At 33.9% G+C, this 10297-nt stretch overlaps 1 protein-coding gene across 1 annotated transcript; it reads right to left on the bottom strand.

Moving 5' to 3' along the window:
• Window positions 1-3617: 3617 nt before the first annotated feature.
• On the bottom strand, window positions 3618-9408 carry LOC127951741 (transmembrane protease serine 9-like). The gene is made up of 10 exons (XM_052549750.1): window positions 9276-9408; window positions 8195-8215; window positions 7925-8087; window positions 7548-7819; window positions 7322-7467; window positions 6608-6923; window positions 5746-5917; window positions 5407-5663; window positions 5220-5317; window positions 3618-4445 (listed from the first exon to the last, which is right to left on the bottom strand). Exons 1-10 carry the CDS (start codon window positions 9400-9402, stop codon window positions 4050-4052), a joined length of 1968 nt encoding a protein of 655 aa, XP_052405710.1. The 5' UTR covers window positions 9403-9408; the 3' UTR covers window positions 3618-4049.
• Between the last annotated feature and the right edge of the window lie 889 nt (window positions 9409-10297).

The following is a 10297-nucleotide window of genomic DNA, read 5'->3' as shown; positions in this document are numbered from 1 at the left end:
ATTGTCATACATTCATTCAGTATGAGATTCTTCCTTTTATTTGGCCTTATTCACATTAATTCATGATCTGATACACACACTATGACAAAAATGCCATCCAACAGGTTCAAACCGTAACTCCTTATATAACTTTATTATTTTATATGACAATGCATCATCTGATAATCAACAAAAAGCACAATGCACCTGTCTCTTAGGAACTTTAGAAAAGTGTGATTACACTGCTAAATTGATTACGTGTAATCTGGATTGTGTAATTAGATTCCAAAAATTTGACCTAAAATATTTACTTGAAGACTTTTAATTCGGATTTCAATGATTTATCAACACATTTGCATATTCACGATGTTGGTTAATAGTCACATTGACATGCAGGTAAAAATAAATAAATAAAACATATTTTACTGTTGAAGTGTTTTATTTTTATTTGCTTTATTTTAAAATGATGTATTCATTTGAATTCGACATTTTTATGATTTAAGTATTAGCCTTCCATCAACTCATGTCCCCCTGTAGTTCTTTTAGGAAGCCCAGTTTGGAAAACCCTACAACATAATGTAGGCTTATGTTTAATGCGCTTCATGATGTTTATAACAAAGAACAAAATATATTTTCTTTCTTTCTTTTTTTTTATCCACTGGTGCAGCATAATCCCATTCAAATATATGTGATAAATGAGTTCGGTCAAAAGTAATCTTAAAATGATAAATTATTTGTATAGTAATTTGAATATATACACACATATACACTCACATTAGATAGATAGACAGACAGACAGACAGACAGACAGACAGACAGACAGACAGACAGACAGAAAGATAGATAGATAGATAGATAGATAGATAGATAGATAGATAGATAGATAGATAGATAGATAGATAGATAGATAGATAGATAGATAGATAGATAGATAGATAGATAGATAGATAGATAGATAAATAGATAGACTTGAATGTCTTGACACTAGTCATTGAATGTTTGAGATTTTTGAATTACTTTTCTTTGCTATAAATAGTTCAGTTAATCCAACCACTATAGAGCAGAGCCTGTTTGAGCTGATAAAAGAAGGTCAGAAACCACTGAGGAGAATGTCATAGGCCACAAAGTATAACAACAAACAACAAACCACCCAATATTCTATTTTTGATACATGATAATGTTTTGTACATTCTCCTCAGGCTCTGATGGTGACCTAGGCAAGATTTTAGATTTCCACCCCCACACACACTTAAAAAATTCTGACAATGCTGATTTTTTTTCTTACTAAAATATAACATAACAAAAAATACTGATAAGTATTAACATACATTGGTAAATAAATTGTGATAATAAATAAATAGTAATGTTGAAGAGCTTTTTAGGAATTTTATGAATAAATCTGTTAAAATAGCCTATTGAAGAGACCAGACATGAGCTATTCCTATAACTATGTGCAACGGGTGCTTCGACTCTGAGTGGATCTCAAACCCAGGTCTCCAGTGTGGGAGGCAACCGAATGAACAAGGAGGCTGAAGTCACTTGTGCTTCATTTGAGATTGTTATATGCCTAAAGTGACAAGTACTTATCACAGCAAAGAAAAATATGAGCAATATGAAATGCCTAAAATACAGACAACAAAGGAAACAAAATAAAGGCAACATTTATTTGTAAAATTACATAAGCAGTTAGCTCAAGCAAAAACGTCCCATGGTGTCAGGATTGCCAGTTGAGATGTTCTAAAAGGCTATTCCAAAATACTATATAAACATCACAGACTAATACACAGTAGTTAACTTGTGATTTTTACCTCTATATTGATATTTTTCCTGCTCCTTTTCTTCGCGTCGCTTACTGGCATGTGCACCTGATAATTTTATTTTTTTCACTCCTTTTTTTTTTAAATGATACTTTAAAGATAACATAAATGGCAAAACTATTTTTACCACGTGCGCCATTTTTCATTGATATCAATTTTATTTTATTCTAACATTATTTTAATCAGTCAGCTGATCGATCAGTACTAAAATCATGTTAACTGTCAGAAGTTATTTTGCTTAATATATGGATGTAGGAGCACACGATGGTCATTTCCGACCAAAAAAAAAAAACAACAACAAAAAAATATTTCCTGCGCCCCCCCCCCCCCCCCCCCCCCCAGTCATTTTGCGCCCTATGCAACTGCCTACAGTATGTCACATATGCTACGGGCTGGCCCTGTAGGTACATCTTCGTATTTTGTAGCTGTTCTTCTGAATTCCTCCAGACTTAGCAACTGAGCTGACTTACCTCACTGATTCACAAGTTAATATGGAGGAACATTTTAGTCAAAATTCCTATTTATTGTTCCTCAGATGAAAATAGTTCCAAATGCATTTTCAAGCAATGAGTGAATCAGTATGTTTGAACAAACCAGTTGAGTAAATGATTCAATGAATCAATCATTAAGATGCTAACTTGTTGCCACCTACTGGTGTAATGATATAACTTGCAGTAACTCTTGTATGGAACTTAAAATATGACTAAACTATTTACATTTGAATTGTGTAAATTAAAAGTGTCATTAAACAAAACAGAATGTTATGTGGTTTTTAAAAGTTTTGAATTTGATTTTTTTTTTTACTTGAATATTGACCATTTGAAATTTAACACAATAATGTTAACATATTTTTTTTTCTGAATTCGTACAAATATCCAGTTTTTTAAAAAAAATACAACTTAAAAATGAAGATGAAATTCAGATCATCAAATACAATATTCTAAAATCCAAAATGCAGAAATTCTGATCGCACAGAAAGTAGGTCAGAGATCATTCACAGAGAAGATTAGATGATCTCCGAAAAGTCGAACAAAGTATTTTGGCCGATTACTATGGTGACCAGGAGGAGTCATGTTCGGTTCACTTAGTTTTGTCATAACTACTACATATTAAAGGGGCGGTTCATTGCTATTTCACTTTTTTTTAACATAAGTTAGTGTGTAACATATAATGTGTATAGCATAAACAATATTTACAAAGTTACAAAGCTGAAAGTAAACTGCAATGTCTTTGTCTTTTAAAATTCTGAAAGCGTAATGTCTACAAAAACGGCTGGTAAGGACTACAACAAGTTACTTCCTGGGTTTGTGACATCATAAAAGTGAAAAGGCAGCAATGGTGGCGAGGCTATGCTGCTCTGCTTAAGGGGAAGATACACATATAAAGTTTGCATATATTGTTTGATGTTTCAGGAAACTTTTTTTTTATCTCATAATATGGTATAATATGGTGGAGAGCAATGACTATGCAGAATCCAAGCCACATTAATAAATGCCTTTTTGGGACTTGGTAAAATCAATTAAAAAAAATAAGTTTTAAATTAAATTAATTTGTCATTTTAATATGCATTTCAATATACATATTACATTTTTTTACATACATATTTTGCTTTTCACATTCTAACAGTGTGTTGAAAAGAGTTACTTCATTCACAAGAAATCACATGATAACAACTTTTCCATAAACATATGAACATAGAAAAGAGATCAAAGATAGTACAAAATATATATTTATGATAATCTAGAAAATATAGTTTCATATTATGAAACACTCTCCCAAAAATATTGTGGCAACAATATTTTTCCAAGTATTAATAAAATAGTTATATTTTACTCTTTAATTTATTTAACTTACAGTAATGTCCCAAATGTGGTACAGCTTGAAGTACTTGTTAGTTAAGCTACGGTATAGTCAGTATTAGAACTGAACCACTCAAAGGACATTTTCATAAAATGTCAAGCTGCATAATAACTAAATGCTGCATCTGCTACAATCATGTTGTAACGTCCAGTTACAAACATTATCAGCTCTGCACCTGTAAAATCATACAGTGTAATTGTACAGTGTAAGAACAACAGGCAGCAGCTTCATGGTCTGAGATAACAATAGAGATTGTAAATTTTCACATTTGTGTAGTAAAAGTGAATTATGTGCCCCACAAACTATTTTTATATTGTATGATTATGTAATCAGTCACATGAGGAAAATTGAAGACATCTATTATGTGTCTGAATACTTACAGTAACATTCATCTCAAAAGTTGAGGCCTAGAAAGATTTTAAGAACTGTCAGAACTGACAAAAGGACTGAAACGGTAAAACAGAAGGAAGAAGATGCTTGTGGTCCACTAGAGGCAGCTGGGATGGCTTGTTGGGATGGCTTGTTGGCCGCTGCACTTGTAGTTGAACTTGTGGAGTTTGTGGTTTTTGCAGGGAAGGAACCCACAACAGATGTCAGGAATGAGGCAAAGTTGGATGTTTTAGTGAAGACCTGGACATCTTGAGCGCGAGCAGAGCGGGATGCTCGAGTGCTGTTGCTGGAGCTTGTGTTAGAGCTGCTGCTGTTTGAAATGCTGCTCTGTAATGTCAAAACTGCAGCATGGATCCATGACTGACCCAGTTTACACATCAGCGGACCACCCTGATCACCCTGAGAGAGAATGAGAGAACTCTTTACTGAATGGTACAATCTTTTTTATTTATTTACTTTGATATTTACTTTTATTAAACTAGGATGCATCAAAAAAAAGTTTTTTTTTTTTTCTTACATAATTGCTGTTGAAATCCTTCAAAAAGTATTGTCGTGTAACATAATAAGAAATGTTTATTGAGCAGCAAATCTGCATATTAGAAATTAGAATGATTTCTGGAGGATCATGTGACACTGAAGACTGACTGAAGTAATGATGCTTAAAAATGCAGCTTTACATCATAGGAATAAATTACAATTATTTATTGTAAAAAATATTCCACAATATGACCTGTATTTTCTGTATTTTGATTTAAAAAAGTGAGCATAAGAGACTACTTTCAAAAACATGAAGGAAATAAAAATCTTAAAATCCCTCCAAATTTGTGTTAAGTTCCATTTGTAGAAATTAGTTAATTCAGTAGGTATCATGAACAATTTTAGTTTCAGCATTTATTAATGTTCGTTGTTAATTCATATAATAATAAGTGAAGTGAATAATAAGAAATTAACATTGACATAGCTTAATAAATGCTTTCAAAGTATTGCTCATATTAGTTCATGCTACCTAATGCATTAATAATAATGAATTAAACCTTACTGTAAACTGTAAATATACTTCCTTCCCAGAAGCCCCAGTTTACTGGTATTTAACTACTCCTTTTATAATACCTAAGTACTTATATCAAAAAATTATATGAAATGTTGTTCTATTTTTAAACAGACTTAACTTACCTCCTGTAAGTTCAAGGAACTTGTACAAATACTGTTGTTTGAGGATGAGTTTCCACAACTCACAACAGAGGTCTGGTATTCCTGAAGAGTCTGATTCACTACAAAAGGAAGAAAACAAATTAAGGAACATAAAAAAATATTAAAAACTCAGTTTAGCAATGAGCATAGTGTTTCAAAGCATTCACACCTCCTCCTGCTCCTGCGCCCCATCCCGCCGCCCAGCACTGAGTGTCAGCGCTGAAGGTATTGTCTCCCATGTCCACACATATAGGCTGAATGAAATTTGTGAGCTTTGGTGCGACAGCCAACTGCAAGACTGCAACGTTGTCACCCGTACTGTTGCTGAGTGTGATATTTGCCACTTTTATAGAGACCTCATTGGGGTTAGAGCTGTTCTGATTCAGACGGCCCAGGATCACGGTCCAGTCAGAGGCATTGGTGGATCTAAAAAAAGGTAACTCTGTTGAACAAAATCACTTTGGTTTCTCATCAAATGTTTTTGTTTTAGGTGTTTAAGTGGTATTACCTGGTTAAGCAGCTGGCAGAGCTCATGACAAACCGTTCAGCAATCAGCGTTCCTCCACAAACATGACTGCCGTTAAACTGCAGGCTGGCCATCCATGGCCAAACACCAGGAGATACGAGGGAGATGTTTCCTCCAACACGGGTGTTCAGTTTGGCACTTCCACACACTACAGCTACAGTAACAAAGAGAAAGGGAATGAATGGCCAATTTAATCAGTGAAACACTTACTTAATTCTTTCATACACTGACATTTAAAAAAATAAAACAGTCAGAAATTGCTAGTGAATTTCACAACTAATTAGAAGTAAACAGCAAATAACTTTAAATTAAATGTACAATTTTGAAGCAGAAAGACTGATGTATTTTCTTGTAAAATATATGCCAATAATTTTTGTCAGATTTATACAGTTTATTTTATTACAGTTGATAGCTGAACACAGTTAATAGATTAAAGAGCTAATAAGTAAACAAAAATTGGTATACTTGAGCTACATAGTCATGCTCCATTAGTATAGAAAGGAGAGTAAGGTATGTCGCAGAACAGGCATTCTGGCCATTGATCGAATAAGTATGATTTTCAAGTTCTGTTTCTGCTTTTATTGTAACTCATTAAAGATGAGATCGCAAATAATGAACTTCAGAACAAGAAGGACTCCATGACTAGGAATAACGAATACAGTTTTCGGGTCCAAACCTCCACTCCACTCCTTTTAATGTAAAAATAGATTTTCAACAGTTGTTTATGAGCACTATTTATGTACAACTTTAACCTGTTAAAGGTCCTAGGACATGTAACTAAATGGACAATATGTATGCATGGCTTATTGGGAATGTACAGTAATCTGACTTGATAGAATCTTACGTGCAACGGTTGTAGTTGTAGTTGTAGTTGTTGTTGTTGTAGTTGTAGTTGTAGCTTTAGTGGTGGCAGTGGTTGTTGTGATTTCAGGCACACCTTTACAGAATATTGCCAGGTCACCGTCGGTACCATTGGAGGTGAACGTAACAAAGCCTGGCTGGTTGGTGGTGATCTGCTCATTGATCCAGTTCTGGTACTGAGACACTCGGGCATACACACCGGGCAAGTTAGCTAAAGCACAGCTATCGCCGAAGCTCACAACTCCAGACTGGACCCAGACTGAGCCCTGTTTGCTGACCAAAGGACCACCAGAATCACCCTGTATGATGAAGAACAGGTAAGTGACATGTCCTGACTTGTAACATATTCTGCACATTCCAATTTTGTAAACAACATATTGCCTTTATATCATACTGATTCTCACACACAATATGGATGGGTATTTTATGAAAACATAAAGATATATAGCTGCCTTTATATTTTGAGAAGGGGATCTTTCATATTTGGGATCCCGTGTCATTAAAAAGATAGCAAACCCCTGATCTATACAACAGTCTCAACTCTTCTTCTTAATTTAACTGATGTATACAATATAATAAACTGACTGTGCAGGCAAGATCTCAGATATTTAAGTTTTGCAATGAACCGGACAGTGTTTTGAAAGTGATTTCAACCCATCAAAACTATGAAATAACCAACATGGATAGAAGATGTTACCTGACAGGAGTCTTTCCCTCCTTCTAGTGCTCCGGCACATATCATGTTGTCTGTGATTGTTGAGACTCCATTAAGACACTTACACTGCCTGTTTCCAACAACAGGCACTTCCACTTCCTGTAGAGTTCGCGGTGAGGGCAGGGAAGCTGTGAAAGACATTCAATGATCAAATCTGTAATAATACAGTATGTTGTGTATGATCAAGGTTAGTAAAATTAAAACCTACTGCTTGTTCCTATTTTCCCCCATCCGGTGACCCAGCTTACAGTGCGGCTGAAGAATGTACTGTTTGCTGAAGCCAGACAGACTGGTCTGATATAGTTCGTAAATGTCACCGGTGAAGACAGATGCAGAAGAGTGATGTCGTTGTCAATAGTGCTGCTACTGTAGCCTGGATGTTTTATGATTTTAGAGACACTTCTGGACACTTCGTTTTCATTTGTTCCTTCCTGTGTCTGTCGCCCCAGGTACACAGTTAGGTCACTGGCTGAAGTAATTCTAGAATTTGGTGGGAGAACAAGTGTAAAGCATTCAACACATCCATTGAATGATAAGTATTTTTATTTTTTTATGCAATGGCAAGGGTTTCTCTATGATAGTTACGTTTGAAAGCAGTGGGCTGCAGTCAGAACCCATTCACTGTTGATGAGTGATCCACCACAAAAATGGCTACCGCCCGTGTGAAGACTGGCCTGCCACGGCCAAGCACCAGCTGGTGCATTCTGTCCTCCAACTATCCTTGTGTTGAGAGGTGTTCTGCCACACTCTGACAGTGACAAAAGCAAATTAAACACAGTTTAGACAAACAATTGGTCACACAAACATTTTGAACATGATTTGGCTATTTAAATTATGTGGTGAAAAACTGGTTACCATTCAGTTGTGCATCACATCCTAGAAAACAAGAAACATGTTCAGTTAATTATGACTTCAGGTCAAAAAACACTGTATATGCAAAATATAATACTTTTTTTTCTATAAAAGAAAGCAAGTGTGTTAGTCAAACTGAAATTAGCTATACAATAAAGGCTAAAAGTTTGGAAAGATTTTTAACGTTTTTTCTTTAAAGAATTTTAGAGTTTTAGCAAGGCTGCATTCATTAGATAAATTTTTTTACTAAATCTTATTAAAATGTAAAATAATAGTTTTCTACTTTAATATGATATAAAATATAATTTATTCTTTGATTGCAAAGCTAAACTTTCAGCTTCATTACTCCAGTCTTCAGTGTCACACGATCCTTCAGAAATCATGCTGATATACCGATTTGCTGCTCAATTAACATTCATCTTCTACTTATTAATGTTCAAAACAATCGTGCTGCTTAATATTTTTGTGGAAACACTACCATTCAAAAGTTGTGGTGTAAAATAAATAAATAAACAAATAAATAATAAGGGACAGTAAATACATTTAAACCATTATACAATATTTACATTTCAAATAAACACTGTTCCTTTATATTAATAATGGTTATTATCATTATCACTGTCGAAAACAGTTTTTGCTGCTTGATATAGAAACGGCCATACATTTTTCAGGATTCTTCAGTCTATAGAAAGACATAGACCACAAATATGCCACAAAAATATCAAGCAGAAAAAACTGTGTTTTTAACAGTGATAATAATAAGAACCATTATTAATAATTGATTATAAATAATAACTAAGCAGCAAATCAGTATATCAGAATAATTTCTGAAGGATCAAGTAACACTGAAGACTGGAGTAATGATGCTGTACTTTAAAAAAATATTTTTTTAATGTAGTGCATTTTAAAATACATTCAAATATAAAAATAGTTGTTTAAATTGTAATATTTCATAATATACTGCTGTTTTTACTGTTATTTCAAATACTTCAAACATTTGACTTGTAGAGTACATAGTATTATAGTTCATAAAAGTTATACAGTTCTTTATCTTTAAGTAATAATATCTAATAGAAGAGTTTACCTCTCGTTAGGAGAGCGATGGAAAATGCTACACTGAGTATGTCGATCATCTTCATCACTGCAGTCGCAGCACAGCTCTGATATCTGCTCTTAAATATCCCTGTTAACCTGTTTCTACACACCCACATGCTCTCTCATCACATTTAAACAAGGAATGCCTCCGTCACATTCAGTCTGTAAACCCTTTCATTGTTCATGCGTGTTACTCATTAAGCAACCTGTGTCTTAAAGTGAGAAAAGGGACAGGCTGGTGACTCTCAAGAAGAGTTCTCACCTGTGCAAACTCTGAAATCTGAAACTTGTTAAACATGTTAAAATAAGGTTAACATTAAAATGTTCGTTTATTGGTAATAGATTTTATAACCTTGAGTAGATTGACTAAAGGTGCTCAAGGTGCTTTTCAATCAGATTTTAAAACATGGTTAAAACATTTTTTTGGAATTTGTGCAACATCATTCATATGGAAACAAACACTTTTTAGGACCAAAAAAGCATGAAGTTCCATTAATGGCCACTTTCCTAAATCTAACCATACCAATATCACCAGTTAAACACCAGTTCATCAAAATGTAAACTAGTTCCTAACTGCCAAGAGAATGTGTTGCATTTTCCTGAAAACCTGTAATTGTGTTATTTTTATATAATAGCCTATTTAACTGTATACTGTGAAATTGTAGAGATGAGTTACAGTAGCTTAAAATTAAAAGTTCATGCAGTGACCTACAAATGTCAGGCATAAAAGATCATTTGACTGTTACAAAAAAAAAAAAAATCATCCCTCATTCTTCCGTGAAGGAATTTGTTTTTTAACTGTGTGATCTAATTACAATAGTATTTTGCCAACAAAAGCGTGAGTCACATACAGCAGAAATCACCTGCTCATAGCCGGAGGAAACAAGTTGCCTCTGGTAAAACGAAATAGCCAAAAGCTAACACTGCTGTAATAAAGTAATACATTTTTTTTTTAATTTTGCATTGTTTGTTTCACATTTTTAATTCAAACTAAATTAAAAACACAGCCTA

This window comes from Carassius gibelio, chromosome A3 (assembly GCF_023724105.1).
Source record: "Carassius gibelio isolate Cgi1373 ecotype wild population from Czech Republic chromosome A3, carGib1.2-hapl.c, whole genome shotgun sequence".
In the NCBI taxonomy this organism is placed as follows: domain Eukaryota; kingdom Metazoa; phylum Chordata; class Actinopteri; order Cypriniformes; family Cyprinidae; genus Carassius; species Carassius gibelio.
The sequence above is the reverse complement of the archived record's forward strand: the minus strand, read 5'-3'. Positions and strand labels throughout refer to the sequence as shown.